This window comes from Martes martes (genome assembly GCF_963455335.1).
Source record: "Martes martes genome assembly, chromosome: 9".
Classification (NCBI taxonomy): domain Eukaryota; kingdom Metazoa; phylum Chordata; class Mammalia; order Carnivora; family Mustelidae; genus Martes; species Martes martes.
In genome coordinates, this window is record NC_137896.1 from 105,064,357 (window position 1) to 105,089,398 (window position 25,042).

A 25,042-nucleotide genomic window follows, 5' to 3' on the forward strand; every position below is an offset into this window, starting at 1 on the left:
GGGGACTCCCCGGCCACCTGCAGGTGCCGCCGCGCCGAGGGAGCGTCGCTAGCAGCAACGCCAGGCTGCCGAGGACACTGGAGCCGAGGGGTCTCCGTGCCAGCGAAGGGCAAGAGCAGAGCCCGCAGCGAGAGCCGGCCAGCCGGTCCGCGGGCCCCGACGGCGCGCTCCCCCGTTGGCCAACGGCAGGCAGGCCCCGCGCGGCGGCCGGGGTTGGGCGGCGGCGGCGGCGGCCTCGGGCCTCGGGGCTTCGGGGTGGCCAGCCATGACCTTCGGGCGCAGCAGGGCTGCCTCGGTGGTGCTGAACGTGGGCGGCGCCCGGTACTCGCTGTCCCGGGAGCTGCTGAAGGACTTCCCGCTGCGCCGCGTGAGCCGGCTGCACGGCTGCCGCTCGGAGCGCGACGTGCTCGAGGTGTGCGACGACTACGACCGCGAGCGCAACGAATACTTCTTCGACCGCCACTCGGAGGCCTTCGGCTTCATCCTGCTCTACGTGCGCGGCCACGGCAAGCTGCGTTTCGCGCCGCGGATGTGCGAGCTTTCCTTCTACAACGAGATGATCTACTGGGGCCTGGAGGGCGCGCACCTCGAGTACTGCTGCCAGCGCCGCCTCGACGACCGCATGTCCGACACCTACACCTTCTACTCTGCCGACGAGCCGGGCGCGCTGGGCCGCGACGAGGCGCGACCTAGCGGTGCCGAGGCGGCCCCCTCCCGCCGCTGGCTCGAGCGCATGCGGCGGACCTTCGAGGAGCCTACGTCGTCGCTGGCCGCGCAAATCCTGGCCAGCGTGTCGGTCGTGTTCGTGATCGTGTCCATGGTGGTGCTGTGCGCCAGCACCCTGCCGGACTGGCGTGCTGCGGCGGCCGACAACCGCAGCCTGGATGACCGGAGCAGGTACTCCGCCGGCCCTGGGAGGGAGCCCTCCGGGTAGGACGCACTGCTTCTCTGCCCGTCCCGTCCGTCCTGTCGCGTTCTGTCCGTCCGGTCCGTCGGTCCCGTCTCGGTCCTGTTTGCCTCGGGGAGGACGAGCCAGGCCGGTTCCGGGCCCGGCGAGGCCAGCTAGGGGACGGGTTGGCCCTCACTCCCCACTCCTGCTTTCCTGGCACCAGGCGGCAGTGGTCCGTACACTAGATTCGCCTCTTGAGTGCGAGTCGCCAGGCGTGGGGAGGGGCAGGTAGAGATAAACAAGCCTCCCCCATCTTTTAGTTTACTTTGGAGCAAATAGCAACTAGTTAACTGGATGTCCCTAAACTTTTATTGTTAGTACTCAACAATTTAACCTTGGGCTAAGAGCAGCTTGAATTTTTGCCAATTTTTGGTGGTGTTTGGAAAGATGAAGTCTTGTTATGGTGAAATACGGTGGCCACACGTTGCATACACTTTGCATAGTATGTACTTTAATGGAATTGTTATAAAGGAGATTAACTTAACGATAGACTGAATAATGGATGTCTGTGCCCTTTTCTCTTTTCTTTTCCAATGGAGTTAGCAAAGCACCTGTCCGTCGTTCAGTACCAAAGATACACACTGTGACTTTCAGAAGGATCTTCAGTATAGGGAGGGGAAAAAAATCACTCCCTTGAAAAAGAAGAAACATTTAAACTGCCCGAAATCCAGAAACAGTATTGGAGTAGTTAATAGCTTTTCTTTTCAGTTTATTAAGATGCAAGGAAAATATTTGAATCTTTCCTTCTGTCGTGTTTACCTTTAATAGAGATAACAGACTTCTGTTTTTAGTACTAGTGAGTTTATTTTGCATATTTGACAGGAGAAATAAACAGTATATTTGGATTTTCAAGGGAGACAGTCTCTTTGGGCACAAACACAAAGTTGTATATTCTGTTTTGATTTTTTAAAAATTTTCGTTAACTTAAACATTTTTTATTTATTTGAGGGAGAGAGAGAGAGCACAAGCGTGGGGAGGGGCAGAGGGAGAGGGACAAGCAGATTCTTGGCTGAGCAGGGAGCCCCATGTGAGGCTTGGTCCCAGGACCCTGAGATCATGACCTGAGCTGAAGTCAGATGTTCAAGGGACTGAGCCACCCAGGCACCCCTTTGATATTGTTTTAAGAGGCCCGCTCCATTCATTTTTATTTGTTTTATTTATTTATTTTTCCTCCATTCATTTTTAAAATTAGGTTGTGCCTGATAATCTTTTCCTGTTAGACATGTGCATGTTTCCAATGATATTATGTGTTGTGAGGTTGAGTGCATTACTTACACATAATATTCTTCCTTTGGAGAGTGAAGATTGTTTTTTAAACTAAGAGGTAGTAAATAAAATTGTCTAGTACCACAGAGTCCATTACTGATATATTGATATCTTGGCATGAAATCCAAGATACATGCTTTAAAAGGAAATTCATTAGTAAACTAATTTTGTTTAATGTATTATGTTCTGAGTTTTTGATTTACAGAGAAGAATTACTTATTTAGTACTCCATCAGTACAATGAAATGAATTTATATATCTAAATACATAAGTGCCCTTGATTCTTTTAGAGGACCATAGGAAAATGAGCCATAGCTGGCCCAGAAATGATTCACTAGTAATTGTGGAATTCTAAGGTTAGTGAAAGTTCAAGCTACATTAGCAAAGGAAACAGGAGAATTGAGTTAGACTTCCTGGGACTGCAAAAGAAGTGAAGGGAGAAAAAGAGGGATGCTTGATTTGTGTGTGTGTATTTTATATATGTATGTAATTATCCAAGTCAGAACTGTTTCCTAGATACCCAGATATTTCAGGCAAAAGCATGTTTTTCTTGGCTTAAAGGTCCAGTTTTAAGCTCCACTCTCCCAAGTGTAGGTATATGAAAGCCAACCTCTAATCCCAAACAGATAAGCTGAAGGATGAGTGAGCAGCTGAGGACGCTGAAAGTCACAGGGGAGCCTCCCATAGGCCTCCTCTGACTGACAGGGCCTCTACACTGGCACTTCGACAATAGTCTCTCAAACCCTGCTTGCTTGTTGTTGCTGAAATTAGTCTTTTTGAAACATCATTCTGATCATCTGACTATATTTGGTGTCTGCCAGATAAAGCCAAAACTTTTTTCTTAGTCTTTAAGGGTCTTTATGGTTTCACCACAATCTTCCCTTCTTTTCTTTCCTTTCCTCTTCTTTTCTTTTCTAAAAAAGATTTTATTTATTTAGATGACAGAGAGAAAGGGAGAGAGTGCAAGCAGGGGGAACAACAGAGGGAGAGGGGAGAAGCAGGCTCCCTGTTGAGTAGGGAGCCAGATGCTGGTCTCTATCCCAGGACCCTGGGATCATGACCTGAGCTGAAGGCAGACACTAGCTGACTGAGCCACCCAGCTGCCCCCACAATCTGCCTTTCTTAACTAATCCTGTCTTCATTTGCAAGCATCCTTTTTGAGTAGCTGCTGAGTTCAAGGCACTGTTGGTATTCCAAATATTGTAACTTTTTTTTTTTTTTTTTAAATAAAGAAATGGTGTTAAGTAGGTGACGTAGGAATCAGAGGCAAACTGATCACAATTGAGTTGTTCTGGGACACAATTTGGCCTTCAGAGTCGGGGAGGAGGATAGAAACAAGTCATCTTTGGAAGGTTACAGGGATTGTGCACTGCCCATCAGTGGTGGTGAGGGGTGTCATTTATATGAACTGTAGGATACACAGTCTTTACCACTATGTGTGCCCCGCGTGAGAACATAAAAAGGAATATTTTCCAGGTAGAAGGAACAGCAGGGGCATAGGCATGAAATTTGCATATTAGGGAGTGTGAGTCCAGTGATGGAGTGAGAGGTGGATAGAGAGCAGATGCTAGAAGGCCTCGACTGAGACAGGGAATGATTTTATTTTGTAGGCAGTAGTTAGCGGTTGGCATGTTTGAGGTGAGTGGGTTATGCATATAAAATAACAAATGTCATGAGTTGTGTACTGTGAATTGGGGATGGGGAAGATGGGAAATGGGAGGATGAGTTTGGAAATCTTTGCAGAGGGCGGGAATGGGGGTGTGGATTGTATGGAGGTGGTAAGAATGTAGAAGAAATGACCACTCTTGGAAATATTAGGAAGACTCATAATTAATCCAGGGCCTGGGAAGGATAGAGACGGGTGTCAGGGACTGATTACGTGGGCTTCCAGGAGCTAGGAGCACTCCTGTCACCTGCAGCCTCCTTTTGTCCAGACTGGCCTGCTCACTTGTTCCCAAAGCCCCTGAATGTTCCTTCCTCTGCAGTCCCTTGCCTGTTGAAATTGGATCATCCATCAAGCCCAACTCAGATTCTGTTTCTTTTCTGAAGCTTTTCCTGCCTACTTTAGATGTGATGTTTCTTTCTGAATTTCTTGAGGGATTGCTTATTAGTACTATGTATTTGCCATCTATAATATCCTTCCTAGCGTGATCGTTGTTTTTACATATAAACATGTCCTAGCTCCTAAACTAGATGAGACGAAAAGCCCTAGAAGGCAGCTAAATTCTCCTATCCTATTTATTATGACAGCATCTTTTAGAAAAAAATTATTCTGGCACAGTAAATGTCTACTGTTTATGTTACAATTTATACTGTAACCTTCCAGGAATATGTCTTCTGTTGCATAAATTGAAGAGCTGTTTGGGGTAAGGCCGCGGACTTCAGCTGGTGGAACTCTTAGTTGAGGAGGATGGGATCTTGTGCTAGAAATGAGAATAAAAAGCCTATTAAATCCAAGAATGATTCTTTCATCAAGTACTGATTGTGGAAAAGGAATAAAGACAAGCATACCATTTCTTTTTATTAAACTTTGAAATTTTGGAATAGCATACAATCTCAAGTTTGGAAGAAACCTTGGGAGGTCTTCCAAATCAATAATTTGAAAGCTTTTTGTGTATGAATATGACACTTTTAAATTGATATGTTCTGAGGGTTAATAATCAAATAATGGTTTAAAGTTTAAAAGCTACACAAGCAAGCCTTTCTCCATCTCCCGGGCATTTTGCTCTTTTTCCTTGATGTAACCAAAGTTGTTTGTATTTTGTATGTCGTTTTAGAGACATTCTGTGTATTTATAAGCATATCATAAATATTTACAAGAAAACAATAACAAAAACAGTACAATAATACTGTCCCAAAACTTGCTTTTTAAATCAGCCAGCATGCCGTGGAGATTGTTCTGTATGAGTCTATAAAGAGATACCAAATTCTTTTATGCAGCTGCATAATATTCCACTGTTTTAAAAAAATCTTTAAATTTTTATTTATTTATTTATTTATGTTGTCTCACCTGTAGAAATGCTTTAGTGAATATCCTGTATGGGTACATTATTTTTGCTTTTGTCCATAGGATAAATTCCTGAAAGTTAAGACATAGGCTCAAAGGGCATGTGCATTTGTAATTTGCATAGATAATTCCAAATTGTTCTCCAAAAAATTGATGTCATTTTATACTCCTGCCGGCAATGTGTGGGAGGACATGCTTCTTCAAACACCATAAAGTGTTGTGATACTTCTGATCTTTACCATACTGTACTGGAGAAATATCTAGTAGCTTTACTTTATTTTTGCCTTACTATTTTTTTTTAACATATACTGAAATGTAATAGAAATACACAGTCTTGCAGTATTTGATGTCAGAAAATATGTTAGGGGAAACTTTCAAATCATCCCGGCTTTTGCACAGTTGAACCTTCTATCATAAGCAGATTTTAATTATTTTTTGATTCTGGTGACTGTGCCCAGCAGTGTGGCTTCAGGGGCACAAGATGGGGTTCCTCCTCATGGAATTGGTGGCCTGGTGGTGGTAGTAGGAAGGGAGGATAGACGGCAAGGGAAGCAAATAAGAATTTCAGATTGTGAAGGGAAATCAAATAGGGTATATGGGTATAGAATGCAGCAGGAATGCCCCTTGCATAGGATGTGAGGAGGTAGCTTGAGCAGAGGCCAGACTGATGAGAAAGACCCAGCCTTGGAAGAAGGGAAGAGTGTTCTTGACAGAGGGAATAGCAAAAGCAGAAGCTCTTGGATGACAGTGAGCTTGGCTTGTCACCAGAATGGAAGGAAAGCCCATGTGGGCTAGCAGTTAGTCTAAGGGCAAGAGGGGGTTAGATGAGATTCTAGGGGAGGCAGAGGCCTATCAGGGGCAACAGCAGATATAGCAAGACATGACATGTGAGAGAATGTGGGGCTTGATTAGGGGCGTCACCGCGGAGGTGGTGAGAAGTCACTGGATTCAGGTGGATGTGTAGGTCTTTATCATGTTCCTAATGGTGACTCATCCACCAATACTAGGAAAAGTGTGAGGTCTTACTGAGTGAAGCAGTTAAGGCTACTGTGCGGTCCCTCCTGCTTAACTGGCTTGGCCACATGTCGTTAGCTGGGAGTCCAGTTGTTTTCTACAGGGTCTGCTTCTCACTTTGGGGGGTACTGTGAGGAGAAGGATCTGGAGGAGGGAATCTTTTGAGAGTCAGTGGGAGAGGGACCGTTTGCCATTTTCCTTTCTGTACAACCCACACCATCTCATCAAGAGGACTTCTGCTAAAGGTCGTTGGTAAATGCATTCTCAGCCTTCACCTATGGACGGTTCTGGTAATCTTAAAGATTTTTATTTATTTATTTGACAGAGAGAGATACAGCGGGAGAGGGAACACAAGCAGGGGGAGTGGGGAGAGGGAGAAGCAGGCATCCCACTCAGCAGGGAGCCTGGTGTGGGGCTCGATGCTGGGATCATGACCTGAGCTGAAGGCAGAGGCTTTAACCCACTGAACCACCCAGGGGCCCCTATCCATCTATTATCTTTATACCCAACTTTATCTCTCTATTTATCAATCTATTATCTATATACCCAACAATGGGGCTTGAACTCAAAATCCCGAGATCAAGAGTTGCACTGTGTTCTGACGGAGACAGCCAGGTGCCCCGACATACTCATTTTTAAAATCACTCAGCGTTGCTAGCCTGTGTCATAAAAAGATGCTCTCTGGTAGTCAGAACTTTGAGAAGGATGGGTCAGATACAAAGTACTTACCCCTTTTACTTTTTGGTCCCTTGCCTCTGAACTTCGGTCCCCTCAGCCAGTCTCAGCCCTAGTGTTCTCTTTTGAGTTTTAAATCTCTTTATCGTGCAGAGTCTTGCTGTAATTTTAATTTGTTCTTTAGAAATTATTTCTAAAATTCCTTCATGTTGGAATTTCGATCTTTAATTTGTATTGCTTTGTGTTACAGTAGTGAGACTCTGAGGAGATGTAAAGATGTTCAAGTTTTTTGCAGTGTTATTTTTAGCCCAAGTTTAAAAAATGAAATACATAATCAAAATGAAACACCAAGTGATGAAAATTTAAAAATCAATTGTATTACTTCTATTGCCTATCAGATCAATATTGTATAAATTCAGTAGGTTTTTAAGTACTTTAAAAATAAAAAGCAATATTTGAAACTGAAGGTGAAAGTCTCAGTGCTTTTACTTTGCAGATAAGGTGGATATTTTCAGAAGCCGGTAATTAATAGATCTGTGATAGGATTGAACATAGCCCTGAATCTCAGTTAAATTCTGTTCTTGCACAGTGGACTGTTTCTTTTAATATGTGTAGGGTTTTCTATCTGCTGCCAATTTTAGAATTCAGTGGAAACTTTCCTTTGTCAATACCCTTTTTTAAATCAAGGTGCTTTTTTTCTCCCTTAGTAAGCAAGTAATAATTTTCAATGTTATTCTTTTCTTTTTTTTTTTTAAATGAAAACTGCTCACTGCAAAAAAGTATGGTTCTAAGTATTATGAAGTGAAGAGTAAACATGTCCTTTTCTCCTCAATCCCATTACCCCGTTTCTAGGTATTCTTTCCAGAAATGTACATATGAACACACACACACACACACACACATATGTGTATAGGTTATATATGCATATTATGTAGATTTTTAAAAACTTTATTTATTTATTTTAGAGAGAGAGAGAGTGTGAGCACATGAACAGGGGGAGGGGCAGAGGGAGAGGGAGGGAGGAAGCAGATTCCCCACTAGCAGGGAGCCCATAGCGGGCCGATCTCAACAGCCTGAGATCATGACCCTAGTGGAAACCAACAGTCCAAGGCTCAACCGACTTGAGTCACCCAGGCTTATGTTATATGCATATTTTTTAAAATTTATAACCGGGATTGTTCTATAATCTTGTTCAACAATTCGTGTTTTTCTCAACATCTTGGAACTCTTTCCTTATCAGTTGATAGAAATCTTTCTCATTCTTTTGAAAATCTGTAGAGTGTTTGATTGTATGGGTGAGCCACAATTCAGTCAGCAAGCATCTGTCCTGTCAGTAACAGTGATGGCTTTCATAATAATATTTATTTAATTGTTAATACATGCTAGCCAACTTGTTAAGTTTTTACACGTATTTTGTTACCTGAGTCTCTTCTAACAGACTTGGGAGGTGGCGTTGTTACTGTCCCCATTTTATGACCGAGATTTGGATAGGTGAAGTGGCTCACAGAGTGGGTAAGTGGTCCCCTGGTATTCGATTCCCACGTCCCTGCTCCACGCTGCCGTGGAAAGTTTGGTTTGACTCCTGTTTTTCAAAAATGTGCACAGTGGTACAGAACTATCCTTTTCATATATCTTTGCAAATTCGTATGAGTATATATGTTTGATAAACTCTTACGTGGAAAAATAGCTGAATCAAGAGGATTGTGTTTAAAAAAATTTTTTTTGAGGGGCGCCTGGGTGGCTCAGTGGGTTAAAGCCTCTGCCTTCGGCTCAGTTCATGATCCTAGGGTCCTGGGATCGAGCCCCACATCAGGCTCTCTACTCAGCAGGGAGCTTGCTCCCCCCGCCGCCACCCGCCTGCCTCTCTGCCTACTTGTGATCTCTGTCAAATACATAAATAAAATCTTTAGGAAAAAAAAATTTTTTTTGACAGATACTACCCAATTTCCCCCTAAACTATGAAATTCAGCATTACTCTTTATTCACAATAGTGACTATTATAATAATAAGCAATAATCAATAGAAGGGCTAATATTAATAACCTATAATAGCAAACATTTGGAAATAAGCACCTTTTAAAAAATATAACCACTTTATTGAGATATAGGTCACATACTGTTGAGCTCACCTTTAAAGGGTATAGCTCAGTGAACTTTACCACAGAGAGGTACAGGTGTCATCATCCATACCACTTTAAGCATTATGTCTTGATGGTGTGTTTGAGGGAGTAAGAAGTGTGTTAGAAAGCTGGAGCCCATTAACAGCCAAGAAAGAAACCCAGGCATTTTGGCTGAGCAGATGATTCAGATGAAGCAATAGGCAAAACATTTCTGTGTGCGTTCATCATTCAGTCATGAACTGGTGGGTTCTCTCGGAGTGTTTGGAAAAGTTATACATACTTAAGTGATTTTTCTTTGCCTGTGAGCAAGGACTCCTCAGCTTTTACTCTACTGACAAAGGGAAGTGTGTAATTGAGGCAATCATCTGACTTTCTCAGGCAAAAAAAAAAAAAAAAAAGTCAAAAGGAAAAGGTTATGGTGGAAAGTACCCAGGACTCCCAAGTCAGGAGGCCTCCCTCAAGTTAATTCATTACCTTCCTCTGGGCTTGTACCCTCATCAGTGGGGATTTCTCACAGAAGAGTCAATGAGAGAATGAAGACTGAGCCCTCAGGAGGAAATCAAACTTCCTTAGTTCTTTATCTTTCCCTGTACTGGGTCCCTTCTCATGGTCTCTCTTTTCTTGAGGTTGCTTATGAATGTCTTAGTGTCCTTTTAGTCTACAAGTTCTTTGAGAACCGAAATTCTGTGCTTCATTACATGTAGTTCCATGCCTTGCATATGGGCAGTCACTAAGTATGTATTTTATTTATTTATTTAGTTAGTTTTAAGATTTTACTTATTTGAAAGACTGAGATCACAAGTAGGCAGAGCGGTAGGCAGACAGAGAGAGGAGGAAGCAGGCTCCCTGCTGAGCAGAGAGCACAATCCGGGGCTTGATCTTAGGACCCTAAGATCATGACCTGAGCCAAAGGCAGAGGCTTAACCCCCTGAGCCACCCAGGCGTCCCTCAACGTGTATTTTAAATGATTACACATGTGAAATGCAAATACAATAGCATTTTATTTTTTTTTAAGATTTCATTTTTAAGTAATCTCTACACCCAGCATTAGGGCTCCAACTCACAATCCCAAGATCAAGAGCTGCACCCTCCACCAACTGAGCCGGCCAAGTGCCCCACATTTTCATTTTTGACTGGAAAGTGTGTATTTATAAGTTGCCTTCAACCTATGAGCAGGTTATATTTTAAGAAATCAGTTGCAAATGGTTTTATGGCCTTCCATTCATTGATTCATTAAACTCAACAAACATTTATTGAGCAAACCCTGTATATCTGCGACTCTTCTGGGTGCTGGGGATAAGGCAGTGAACAAAGCAGAGTCCCTGTGCTCATGAGCCATCCGTCTACTCTAATAAATAAATATATAGCAGATAGTGATAAGTGCTATGAAGAAACAAAGAAGAATGGGGGGTTTATAGAGTGTGAGCCATGGTCCTGAAAGGCCTGTCTGATCAGGTGATGGATGTCTGAACAAGGCCTGGGAGGGATGCAAGAGGCAGCCATGGAAGTATCTGGCCTAGAGAGTTCCAAGCCTAGGGTGTGTAAGCACAAACCTTTAAGGCAGGGGTGCTGTTGTTCTCCTGGAAGAACAGCAAGGATGCAGAGTGGTAGGGAATTGGGGGTGATGGTGATAGTGACAATGGGAGAATGTAATTTATTTATTTGTCTATTTATTTAACAGAGAGAGATAGCAAGATGGAGTGAGCACAGCAGGGGGAGCGGCAGGGAGAGGGAAACAGGCTTCCCGTTGAGCAAGGAACCTGATGCAGGGCTCAATCCCAGGACCCTGGGATCATGACCTGAGCCAAAGGGAGATGCTTAACTGACTAAGCCACCCAGGTGCCCTGAATGTATTCCTTATAGAGCCTTATAGGTACACCAGCTAAAAGAATTTATTTATTTATATATATATTTATTTATTTTTAGAGGTGGGGGAGATGGCGTAGGGGGAGAGGGAGAGAGAATCTTAAGCAGGCTCCACACCCAGCTCAGAGCCCAGTGTGGGGCTCGATGTCACGACCCTGAGATCATGACCTGAGCTGAAATTAAGAGTCAGATGCTTCATCAGTGGAGCCACACAACTGCCCCAGGCAGCCGTGATTTAATTTCAAAATTTTTAAAGCTCGCTCTGGGCTTGGTGTGGAAGACAGACTCTAGGGGCGAGAGTGGAGCCAGTGAGGCCAGGCAGGACCACCATCACACCTCAAAGTCAGTGGGCTGCCTAGAGTCCCATGTCCAGGCTGCTAGCTGCCATGTTGATCTGGGTTGTGGTGGCAGGGTTTCCTTTTTCTTTTTCTGGGTGAAGAAATTATTGTAATTGGTCAGGTTTGCCTCTGACATCATCGACAACTCAGGTCCACTGTCTGTTCTTTTGTACAGCCTCTGAGCTAAGAATGGTTTTTACACATTCATATTTTATTTTTATTTTTTTATTTTTTATTTTATTATTTTATTTATTTGACAGAGAGAGACACAGTGAGAGAGGGAATACAAGCAGGGGGAGTGGGAGAGGGAGAAGCAGGCTTCCCTCCGAGCAGGGAGCCCAACGTGGGGTTCGATTCCAGGATGTTGGGATCATGACCCGAGCCGAAGGCAGACACTTAATGACTGAGCCTCCCAGGCGCCCCTTTTATTATTATTTTTAAATATTTCATTTGTACGTGATCTCTTGACCCAGCATGGGGCTTGAACCCACAACCGGAGATAGATCAAGAGTTGCACCATGCTTCACCACCTGAGCCAGCCAGGTGCTGCACTTGTTAACTTTAAAAATGGTGGAAAAATACTCAAAAGAAGCATACTGGCTTATGACATTATCTGACATTCGAATTTCGGTGTCCATAAATAGAGTTTTATTGGAGCACAGCCACGCTCATTTGTTTACATGTTGTCTGTGGCAGCTCTCCGGAAGCTTCGAAGCTTCGGTGGGGTTGAATGGTTGCAACAGAGCCGATATGGCCTGCAAAGCTTGCAACATTTACCCTCTGGCTCTTTACAGGAAAAGCTTGTCAAATCTTGGTGTAGAATGGTCTCATTATGGGTTTTGGCCTATCCATCTGTGTGCCCTCGAGCACGTTCCTTCTCAGCCTTGGTGCGTCCCCCTTTGTAAAGTAAGGATAGCAGATAGAGGTGCAGATAGAGGGTGGAGGGTGGGTTGCTGATTGCTGTCTTCTAAACCAGCCTGACGCTAAATGCTGCCCTCTGATCTCAGGGAGGCCCACCCTGACTCACAGATTGTTCTATTTTCTCAAGATACTTCCCCTAAGCAGAGCTCATTATTCCATCATAAGAGTTCTGGTACAGCAGGGACTTTTATGAGTATTCACGGTTGGTGTGGGAAATCATGTATTTACAAGTTAGGGACTGTGTGTTAATTTCAGTTTACAGATTTAGATTTACTGGTTTCCTCTGCACTGATGCATGTGAGAGATGGCTGGGGACGGGATGGGTGGCCAAAACTGGGATTCGCAAGGTGTAGGTCCTGTTAAATCAGGGGCTGCATTTGTGTAACATATTAAAAGGTTATGATTGTTTTGGAAACAGAATGGGAAGGACATTTCAAAAAAGGAAGTGAGTCATCATCATTAATAGAGGGTATAACTCAGTTGGTCTCAAGGCATAATCAGGACAGCCCTTGCCGTGCAACAGCTTCCTGTATAGTGAGAAGAGGCACTGGAGTCACTGATGGTGAGAGAAGAAGGTGAGACATCATTGAAGTCTAGGGAAGACCCTGCGTTCCCAGAATGTCAGGTGCAAGAGCAGAGACAGTGGAGGGGCACCAAACAGTGTTAGCAGTTGTATTCTCCGCCACCATTTACGTCACAGCTTTAAAAAAAAAAAAAAGTGTCACCAGGAATGCCCTTGACAATGCAGTCAAAATGATTGCTTTTATCACAGCTGGTCCTTAAGTGTATATTTTTAAGTATCTTAGGGGATGAAATGGGAAGTTGCAGAAGGCACTTCTGCAGCATACTGAGATGCTGGCTGTCTCGAAGGAGAGTATGTGTACAGTTGGATGAGTTGCAAGCTGCACTAGCAGCTTTTTTCACGAAACAACATTTTTATTTGACAGAACAACTGACAAACTGTGGCTATTCAGGCTTGAGTATATAGTGTAGCAGGCATTTTCTCATAAGTGAGCAAGGTGAGTTAGTCACTTCAAGGAAAACAACAGGACAGTATTTGTTAAAATTTAGAGCTTCTTTTTTTTTTTTTTAAGATTTTATTTATTTATTTGACAGAGATCACAAGTAGGCAGAGAGGCAGGCAGAGAGAGAGAGGGTAAGCAGGCTCCCTGCTAAGCAGAGAGCCCGATGTGGGGCTCAATCCCAGGACCCCGGGATCATGACCTGAGCTAAAGGCAGAGGCTTTTTTTTTTTTTTTTAAGATTTTATTTATTTATTTGACAGACAGAGATCACAAGTAGGCAGAGAGGCAGGCAGAAAGAGAGGAAGGGAAGCAGGCCCCCTGCCGAGCAGAGAGCCCTATGCGGGGCTCGATCCCAGGACCCTGAGATTATGACCTGAGCCGAAGGCTGAGGCTTTAACGCACTGAGCCGCCCAGGTGCCCCTAAAGGCAGAGGCTTTAACCCACTGAGCCACTCAGGTGCCCCAAGCGTCTTTTTTAAAAAAAGTTTTTAGTTATTTATTTGAGAGAGAGAGCTGGGGGGGCGGGAGAGGAACAGAGGGAGAGGGAGAAGCAGACACCCCGCTGAGCATGGAGCCCAACACGGATCATGACCTGAGCTGAAGTTAGAGGCTTAACCAACTGAACTGCCCAGGTACCCCTAAAATTAGAGCTTTCAAGTAAAAATTAGGTAGTTGAAAAACTCCAGTCTGCCACTGTGCACTTGCTGGCTTCTGGCTCTTAATTTTTCTGGTGAGGTTGGTAGTGATATTAATAATTGTGACTTTTAAAATATAGAATGAAATGTGTTCACATTTGGGAGATCTACGTAATTCAGTAACCAATATATCCTAAATGACCCAACACCTGATGTTACAAAACCATGCAAAAGATCTATCCTGGGTGTCTGAAGAACTAAGGGGTTTTGATGTTACCGAATACCAAAAGTTCAGTGACAGAATTGTTTCCACATTGCAGCTAACTTTGAAAAAAGTCCCACTTTTCTCGAGTTTTGGGGTAGTATCAAAGAAGCATAGTCACAATTATCAGAAAAGTCTATTAAAAAACTTTCTTTTTCCAACGACGTATTTTTGTAAGGCTAAATTCTCTTTATGTACTTTAAAACAGCATACTGAATGCAGAAACAGATAAGAAAATTCAGCTGTCCTATATATATTTTTCAATTCTCTCTCCCCTTCCCTCTCTTCCTTCTTTTTCCTTACTTTTGTCTTAAAATTCAAACGTGGAGAAGGTTGTCATAGGGAAATGCATTTACACATCATTTGAATTGAAAAAAATAAATCCATCTGTTCCTTAAGAAAGTACATCTGATGTGAATGATTGGTTTGACAGTGAAGATTGGCTTTGCAGATTCAATTACATGATGGACATGTTCCAAAAGCTGATTGAGATAAGTTTGCAGTTCCTAGGTTTTGGTGAAAATATACTTAAAGCACATAAGATATAAATATTTAATTTAAAATGTTGTATTGACGGGGTGCCTGGCTGACTCAGTCAGAAAAGCATGCAACTCTTAATCTCGGGGTTATATGTTCTAGCGCTACGTAGGGGGTAGAGATTACTAAAATAAATAAGTAAATGAACTTTAAAATAAAACAAGATGTTGTATTGACAAAGACGTATTGAGATATTTTAATATCTCAACCTTAGCTAATATTACCAGATTTAGGACTGGTTTCTGAAAGTAGAGGAATAATTGCTGTGTTTGGCAGCTACTGAGTAAGTCTTGGTCTAAGTGCTTTTTTTAATGCAGTACCTCCCAGGAAGTAAGAAAGTGGATGATTCTAATGATGGGCAATGAATCCTTTTGCAAGTTAAGTGGTTGTCAATTTTGCTTTCAGCAAATTTCAAGAACATAATTGATTCTACAGTAGATAGATTATTAAAAACAATTTTTCCAGTTTTTAATTTTATAAATATCAAACCTATAGGAAAGTTGCAAGAATAATACAAAGAACAACCTCTATCTAGAATTATTATTATATATATAATATATATAATATATATAATATATTATATATATATAATATATATAATATATATTATTATATATATATAATATATATAATATATTATATATATTATATATATAATATATATAATATATATTATATATAATATATATTATATATAATACATATATATAATATATATATTATTATATAATTATTATTAATTTGAGAGTTGGTTGCAAATGTCTTGACACTCCATCATTAAATACTTTTGTATGTAGCTGCTAAAAATAAGGACATTTTCCCATCTAACAAAATAGTGATCACACTCAGGGTATTATTTAACATTGAAGTTTTTGGAGACTCTAGGCCAGTTATTTTATAGATGTCCCTGAATTTGAACTTGCCCGATGGCCTCGTATTTTTTTTTAAGATTTTACTTATTTATTAGAAAGAGAGGGCGCGCATGTGCTAGCACGTGTGTGTGTGCTCTCTCCCACAAATGGGGGTAGGGGCAGACTCCCCACTGAGAATGGGGCCCTACCTGGGACTCCAACCCAGGACCCTGAGATCATGACCTGAGTAGAAGTGAGACACTTACTGATTGAGCCACCCAGGTGCCCCGATGGTTTCATAATTATATTCAAGTCAAACCTTCTCTGTAGAAATACTATGTAGATGTAAAAATTTTTTTTTATTTTTCGTTTTTAAATATTTTATTTATTTATTTGACATAGAAAGAGAGAGAGCACAAGCAGTGGGAACAGCAGGCAGAGGAAAGGGGAGAAGCAAGCTCCCCGTTGAGCAAGGAGCCTGATGTGGGACTCAATCCCAGGACCCTGAGATCATGACCTGAGCCGAAGGCAGATGCTTAACGATTGAGCCACCCAGGCGCCCCTGTAAATTCTTTTTGATGATACATGATAATAGATCAAAATGTGATATTTTTTGCATATACTTGGAAGGAGGTAAAAGAGTCAAATGCCATTCCTATAATACAACTCTTTCCATTTTCCTCTACTTGTTTAAATAAGAATTCTCAGCCCTTTTATGTGTAGAAACAAAGATAGGAATTGAAATGATGCTGATCTATGTCATTCTACCATGACATGATTAGAAATATTAATTTATTAATTTGGATTAAATTATCCACCTGCTACAAAGACATGAAGTAAGTGAAAAGGAAAGAAACCTATCAATTTCATTAAAAGATACAGCTCAAATAAAATTTTATTTTTTATTATATGTTGAATTTTGTAATGACAATTCAATGAAAAAAATGAACACAGTTTACAGGAAATTAAATTACAGATCTAATGGAAATTAAGAAAATTAAAATATAAGCATTTTTTGTTATCTCAGATGTAAATGATGTTTAAATTTTTTTCAAGTCTTAGAAATATATTGCATCAGCAAAATTATGTGAGAGAAGCAGAATCGAAATACAAGTTTTATGAGAAAAAGTAACAATGTAAACTTTGTTAGTGTATTTGTTTAATGAGATTTGGTGGGTTGTATCAAAACACTACAGTATTTGGAATTTTTTTTTTAAGGGATAATTTTTTTTAAGGGAATGAACCCCTCTTTTTTTTTTTTTTTTAAGATTCCATTTGTTTATTTGACAGAGAGAGAAAGAGTGAGAGAGAGAGAGAGCACAAGCAGAGGGAGAAGCAGCTTTCTGCCAAGCAAGGAGCCCAATGCCAGTCTCTATCCCAGGACTCTGGGATCATGACCCATGGGTAGATGCCCAACTGACTGAGCCACCTAGGTGCCCCCATTTGGTAATTTTTCAAAGTGTGGTAACCATTTCATTTTAAAAATGTCAATATTTGCAACATGCAAGAATGAGCAAGTTTTGCAACTGTTTTGACTTAAAAATTATTGCATCATCATAAAAATGTCCCAGGGAGATAATATAGTTTTTCTAAATTCTTTCAGGAGTCACATGAGCAAAAGGTTTGGTGAGCCCTGTACTTGAGTGAGTCAGAGGCAGGTGAGAGCTGCCAGGATGGCTTTGGGGGACCACAGGTCAGTAAGTCAAGAGAGCATCACCAAGTGTCAGGAAATGGGGGTAGTCACAGATGGGGCATCAAGTTGGACGGCAGTTCTCTGAGTGACGTGTTAAGTAACTTTATAAGAAGGGGACAGGATGCCAAGGAGCATTTAAATCTTAAATAACAATACAAACACCTGGAAGACAGCATTAAGCTTTTGGATTTTATATAATCCCTCTTCATAGAACACTCCATGACAGGGTTTTACCTACCCCTTTATTCATTTACTGAAAATGTGCATTAACTTTTTTTTTAAGACTTAATTTATTTATTTGACAGAGAGGGAGAGAGAGAGGGGGTGGGAGAAGGAGAAGCAGGCTCCCCACTGAGCAGGGCTCGATACCAGGACCGGGGGATCATGACTGAGCCTAATGATAAAGCCACCCAGACGCCCCGATGTAATGTTTTTTTTTTTTTAAAGATTTTAAAGATTATTTTTTAAAAGATTTTTAAAAAGATTTTATTTATTTATTTGACAGAGAGAGAGAGATCACAAGTAGGAAGAGAGGCAGGCAGAGAGAGAGGAGGAAGCAGGCTCCCCGATGAGCAGAGAGCCCGTTGCGGGGCTCAATCCCAGGACCCTGGGACCATGACCTGAGCCGAAGGCAGAGGCTTTAACCTGCGGAGCCACCCAGGCGCCCCCCCGATGTAATGTTTTGAAGAGAAATAGAAACACTGCCTTTTTTCTTTTTGTTGCTTTAAAGCAAAAACTCTTTGAAGCATTATGGGTAGTCTGCATATCATCTTGTGAGCACCTTCGCATATGTTCAAGGTGGGAGTGGGTGAAATAAATATTACAGAGCTCCCAGTATATGCCCAGCAACATGTGATTTGCTTTACTTGTTTATTTTATTTTTGAAGATTTTTTATTTTTAAGTAATCTCTACATCCAACATGAGGCTCAAACATAAAGCCCTGCGATCAGGATTTGTGTGCACTGAGCCAGCCAGGCAAAACGCGCGGAGGTTGTTAGTAGGTCAGGTTACAGGTCAGGCGATAGAGCAGTCAGGGGACTAGCTGCAGGTCTCAAGAATGTGAAAGCCCTGCGAGCCCCCGAGTCTGGTTCCAGGGCTTGTATGCTTGGCTGAAAACAACTACTGGATTCCGCGCAGTGGCCCCTCTGCTGGGAATGCTGGGGAGGTGTAGAGACCCTTGACTCCTATCCCAGCAACCAGATTAAGGACCTTGTTGAATTTAATAAATACTTATTTTTACATATGTCATTTAAATAAATGAAAGTAAACAAGGAAGCAGAATTTTTCAGTCTCTACAAAGATAAAAATTAAGTTTAGTTAATAGTACAATATGCAGTGGGCTTTTATTATTCTATTATTATTTTTGTAAAGTTTTAAAAATTTATTCATTTAAGAGAGAATGAGAGATCGAGCCAGAACACAAGCAGGATGGAGGGGGCAGAGGGAGAAGGAGAAGCAGGATCCCTGCTGAGTAGGAAGCCCCACGTGGGGCTGGATCCCAGGCCCCTGGGATCATGACCTGAGCTGAAAGCCGATGCTTAACCAACTGAGCCACCCAGGTGCCCCTGCAATGGGCTTTTAAACAAATTGTCCCTCTTTCTCAATCTGTATAATTTATTTAAATGTTGTTACTTTAAGGTATTATAACAAATGCTCTGAGTTTTGTTTTGTTTTGTTTTGTTTGTTTGTTTGTTTGTTTTTAAATAAGGGACCATTGAAAATAAAGCAAAATTTAAGCATTAAAAAAATACAGAATTCCTGGGGCCCTGGGTGGTTTGGGCAGTTGAGTGTCTGACTCTTCATTTTTGGCTTGGGTCGTGATCTCTGGGTGTGAGATCCAGCCCTGAGGCAGGCTCTGTGCTGGGCAAGGAGTCTGCTTGAAGAGTCTCTCCCTCTGCCTGCCCCCCACTTGAGCGCGCATGCTCCCTCTCTCTCAAATAAGTAAATAAATCATTAAAAAAAGGTACCAATACCAATCAAAATGTGTTTTCTTAGAATACAACTACCAATAACTTAAGCAGAACAAATCAATCTGTAATAAAAGAAACATGTTTTATGCAAAGGTAGAAGAGGAGATTATACATAAAACCATTAACAAGTCTTTCAAGTATGTAAAAAAAGTATAGAATGTAGTACGCCAAACACTTGGGTACCTACCACCCAACTTAAGAATAAAGCATGAAAAGTACAGTCGAAGTCCACTGGGTGCCCCTTTGCTGTTGGAATCCTTTCCTTGTGAACCACAGAAATAGCCCCTTTCCTGACTTTGCTGTTATGGTTTCCACGCATTTAAAAAGACTATTTCTGTGTTTGTACATACATGTCTGCAGCTACACATGACATACAGTGTTGTTTTGCACACTTAAAACTATTTCTCTACATGGCATCATCAGTGGAATCTGCAGCTCGCCTTTTTAGCTCACCTTTGTTTTCGGGATGCACGCATGCTGCATCCCGAAAGGTAGCCCTTTCATTTTAACTGTAATGTAGCAAGCATGGATTTATTTGTTCTTCCCTCAGTGGAAATTTAGCCTTTACTGTAGTGCTGCAATGAATAGTTTTGTTTATGTCTCAGTACACATAGAGGAGAATTGCTTTAATGTGTCTACCAAGGTCTGGAGTTGCTATATTGAAAGGTGTGCGCTTAGATGTTGTCATTAGCTCTCCAGGGTAGTTGTACTGATTCATTCCCTTCCTGGTGGAGAATAGAGTCTTTTTTGCTCAGTCCTTGCGGTATTCACATGCTGCCAGACTTCGAAACTTTCCCTAATCAGATTGGTATAAAATAATATCTCATGTTTAATTCTTTTTTAAATCAATTTTATTGGGCTGTAACTTACATAAAATGAAGTGTATCCATTTTCAAGTAAGCAGGCTGACTGGCATTGGACAAAGGTATGTATCTGTGTGCTTCCTGTCCCAGTCAGGATACAAAACATTTCTTTTTCACCCTAAAAAGTTTGCTTCTGCCTGATTGCCTTAGGCAGGCACTGATTTCTGTCACTGTACTTAGAGTTTAACATGACTAGAGTCAGATAGGTTGACTCTCTTGCATCTGACCTCTTTTCATCAACATAATATTGTTGTTGTTTTAAAGTTGATTTATTTAAGTAATCTGCAGCCAATGTGGGGCTTGAACTCACCACCCTGAGACTGAGTGGCATGCTGTGCCCACTGAGCCAGCCAGGCGTTCCATCAGCTTTATGTTTTTAAACCCATTCATCCATGTGTTATTTATATCAGTAGTTCGTTACTTAAAAAGAAATTTTAGATGTAATTCACATAAAATTCACCACTTTCAAGTGTACAGTCGATGTTTTTTACCACAGTCATTGTATTTTGCAACCATTACCATGGTTCCAGAACATTTCATCACCCTAGAAAGAAGCCTCCTACCTGTTAGCAGGCACTCCCCCTTTAACCCCCTTCCTCCTATCCCCTGAAAACCACTGATCTGTTTTCTGTCTCTGTGGATTTGCCTGTTTTGGACACATCCTATAAATGCTGTTCTACCACAATGGAGCCTTTTGTGTCTGGCTTCTTTCACTTGGCATAATGTCTTCAAGGTTCATCCATGTCGTAGCATGAATGGTCGTACCCCATTTTGTTTATCAGTTGATGAGCATTTGGGTTGTTTCTGCTTTTTTACTTTTACGAATAATGCTGCTGTGAACATTCGTATATGCAAGTTTTTGTGTGAACACGTGTTTTCATTTCTTGGGGGTAGATACTTGGAAATGGAGTTGCTGGTCCTGTGACAATTCCAGGTAATATTCTGAGGAAAGCTCATTCCTTTTTGTAGTATTCCATGGTATGAATGTACATTTTGTTGTTAAGTTCTTCAGTTGATGGGCATTTGCACTGCTACTTGTTTTCATTTTTGAAATTTTTTTAAGATTTTATTTTTAAGTAATCTCTGCATGAAAGGTGGGGCTCGAACTCACAACCTCAGGTAAAGAGTCACATACTCCACCAACTGAGCCAGCCAGCCTCCTCTGCTTCTTGTTTTTTTTTTTTTTTTTTTGTAATGAATTAATCTGTATGGACATTCACATACCAGAGTTTGTATGGACATTCACATACCAGAGTTTGTATGGACATACTTCTTTTTCCCTCTCGGACAAATACCTCAGATGAGCTGTTGGACCATAGAGTAGATGTATATTTAATTTTGAAGATAACTGACAAACTGTTTTCCAAAGTGGTTGTACTATTTTCTACTCCCACCAGCAGCGTATGAGCGTTCCAGTTGCTTTGTGTCCTCACGAACACTAGGTCTTGTCAGTCTCTAATTTTGGCTATTCTAGTGGGAGTGTATGGTATGTTGTGGTGGTTAATTTGCATTTTCCTGATTACTAGTGAAGTTGGGCATCTTTTCGTATTATTTTTTGCCATGTGCATTTCCTCTTTGTGAACTACGTGTTCGTATCCTTTGCTCATTTTTCTACTTCTTTTTTTTTTTCCTTAATAATTTATTATATGCCCTGGGTGCTAATTTTTTTCAGTCATGTGTATCGCAGATATCTTCTTCCTGACTGTAACTTGTCTTTGACTTTGTTTACAGTGTGTTTTGGTGTACAAAAGGTGTACATTTAACATAGATACATTTATCAATATATTCCTTTATAGTTTATGTAGTTTAATATTCCTAAGAAAACATCTAATATCTTCAACATCATAAGGATTCTTGTATTTTCTCAATATTTTCTTAAAATTTAAAAAACATATTTAGAAAAAATTTCCTTAACTTTCATCTTTCAAATTTGGTCTTTAATCTACCTAAAATTATTTATGATGTGAGGGATCTAATTTGTTTTTTCATGTGGATAACAATTCCCACAGCACTGTAGACCAGTCCAGTAGGTACCCCACTGATGTGAAAAACCTTGTCTGCCATGTGTCCCATCTCTGTGAGTATATGGACCTCTGGGTTCACTACTCTCCATTGCTTTTTGTTGCCTTCTTTTTTATTTTTCTTTCTTGCTGAATCTTGCTGCAGACAAGATATAGTTCACCTTTTCATGGAACCAGCTTTTGGTTTTGTCCTTCTCTTTTTTGTAAGTTTGTACTCTTTATATTTCTGTGTTTTTGATCTTTATTGTTTTCTCTATTCTTTCTTTTCCCTTCTGCCTTCCAGTTCTGTTTCTGAGTCATACAGCATTTGCTTTAATGAAAACTCATTTCAGGAAATCATTAACTCATTGATTGTGTCATATGTTTTAGTCCATCAGAAGTCCATCTAGGGCATTGGGATACTGCCTCACTGTCTCCCAGAGTTGTTGTGCCATGCCCTATCACCACCCACGATGTATAAGAGTTTTCGTGGTTTCATATCCTTGCCAATATTTGGTGTTACCGATCTTATTAATTTTAGTTATTCTGTTGGGTAAATAGTAATATCTCATTGTGGTTTTATTCATTTTCCTGATGATGAGAATATCGATCATCTTTTTTATGTGCTTATTGGCCATTTATATATTTTATTATGTGAAGTATTTGTTCAAATATTTAACCTATTTTTTTAATTGGTCTTTTGTCTTTATTATTGAGTTATAGGAGTTCTTTATGCATCCTGAATGCCAGGCCTTTGTCAGATAAATGTTTTGTATGTGTTTTCCTCTAGTTTCTGGCTTTCCTCATCATTTTCTTGGTGATGTCTTTTGTTGTACAGTAACCCCCCCCCCATCTGCAGTTTTTTTTCCCACGGTTTCAGTTACCCACAGTCAAGTACAGTCCGAAAGTAGATGATTCTCCTTCTGATATCGGAAGGTGAGTAGTAGCCTAATGCTATGTCGCCGTGTCTGTGTTGTGCATCTCATTTCATCTCATCACACAGGCTTTTTCTTGTCTCGTAGCATCACAAGAAGAAGGGTGAGAGCGGTACAGTAGAATATCTTGAGACAGAAAGGGGGCAAGAAACCACAATCAATAACTTCTATTACAATATATTGTAAACGTTGTTTTCTTCTTATTGTTGTTCATCTCTTACTGCGCCTGATTTGTAAATTAAACTTTATCAGAGGTATATATGTATAGGGTAAAAACAATATATGTAGGGTTTGGTACTGTCTTTGGTTTCAGGCATCCACTGGGGGTCTTGGAATGTACCCCCATGAATAAGGGGAGGATTAATGTTCCAACATTTTAAATTTTGATGAAATCTAACTTGTCAGTATTTTCTTTTATGATAACTACTTTGTGTGTCCTGCATACAAAAGTTTGTCCACTGCCAAATCCCAAAGATGATTCCTGTATTTTTCTTTTCTTTTCTTTTCTTTTTTTTAAAGATTTTATTTATTTATTTGACAGAGAGATACAGCGAGAGAGGGAACACAAGCAGGGGGAGTGGGAGAGGGAGAAGCAGACCTCCCCCTGAGCAGAGAGACTGATGTGGGGCTTGATCCCAGGACCCTGGGATCATGACCTGAGCAGAAGGCAGATGCTTAACAACAGAGCCACCCAGGTGCCCCACCATGTTTGTCTTTTCTTCCTTCCTTCCTTTCTTTCTTTCTTTTTTTAAGATTTTATTTACTTATTTGAGAGAGAGAGAGAGAGAGAGAGAGCACAAGCAGGATAAAGGGCAGAAGGAGAAACAGACTCCCTGCTGAGCAGGGAGCCCAATATGGGACTTGATCCCAGACTCCGGGATCATGTCCCAAGCTGAAGGCAGACGCTCAACCAACTGAGCCACCCAGGCGCCCCTATTCCTGTATTTTTCTTATAAGATCTTTATCACTTTAGCTTTTACACTCCATCTCATTAATTTCTGTATGTGACATGCAGTAAGGATTGTAATACATTATCTTTGTTTTTGTAATTTGTGTTTATTTAATTAAAAAATACTTTAAGTAATCTCTACACCAAACATGGTGCTCAAACTCACAATCCCAAGACCAAGAATCGCATGCTGACTGATCCAGCCAGGTGCCCCATCTTTGTTTTGCCCTTTTTTTTTTTTAATCATCACAACAAATAATGTCCTTTTGTCCTAAATATTTCATGAGCCTCATAAAGCAGCTGAACTCACTAATGGTGAGATTTATTATACCTTTTGTTTATGCAAACCTTTGCTGAATACCTCACGATTAGGCACTGTAGTGATTTTTTAAAAGACAGACACAGCCCCCACCGACCCTTAGCTGGGGAAGCATAGATAAATGCACAATCACATCGCTGTGTGCTATGTGCTATGCTAGAGGCAAGCACTGGCCATTTCAGGGGGCATTGGAGAAACCCAGTCATGCTAGGAACCGAAGGCAAGCTCTCCAAGGGTGGAGATACTTGAGCTCAGACTCGAAGGCCTGGTAGCTGTTAGCCAAGATGGGGGGGGGGGGGTTAGATGTGCAAAGGAAGAGGCATGAGAATATTTCACATTGCTTGGAACAGATGGTGCAAGGCGGTGAGTGGCATGATCTGGAGCCTTGCATGGTGTGATCATGAATTCAGCTTTTATCTGATGATGGTTAGGAGTCAGTAACTCATTACTGGGAGTTGAACATCGCTGCTTTTCGTGCTGCAAATGTTTTGTATCCTTGACTGTAGAAAAAAACACTTACTCGTTGTTTCAATAAGATCTAACTTGTGCCTATATATATATTTTTTTAAGTAATCTGCATCAAACGTGGGGCTCGAACTTAGAACTGGGAGATCTAGAGTCCCGTGCTCCACTGACTGGGCCAGCCAGGTGCCCCTAACTTGTGCATATTTTAAAATAGCCCTATAATTGGTTATAAAGACAGAAATCATCTTTTGTTTATATGTGTATGTGGGAAGCTTTGTGTGACAAAAACAAAACATCATTTATGTCCTGATGTTTGCATGTGAGAACCTGGTACACAGTAATTAAGCAAAAATAACTCAACTTGAGCTCTGGACCTGTTATTTAC

At 41.1% G+C, this 25,042-nt stretch overlaps 1 protein-coding gene across 2 annotated transcripts in view; it reads left to right on the top strand.

The window, feature by feature from the left end:
- Positions 1–265: 265 nt before the first annotated feature.
- KCNG3 (potassium voltage-gated channel modifier subfamily G member 3) overlaps positions 266–25,042 on the top strand; it is a gene marked incomplete at both ends in the record, with an annotated part of 47,738 nt that continues 22,961 nt past the window's right edge. Inside the window, one exon of one of the 2 annotated variants that reach the window (XM_080814025.1) lies at positions 266–930. In XM_080814025.1, the coding sequence (XP_080670151.1) occupies positions 266–930 (665 nt within the window). The remainder of the gene's footprint in view (positions 931–25,042) is intronic. The other variant, XM_080814026.1, reaches the window with a different exon arrangement.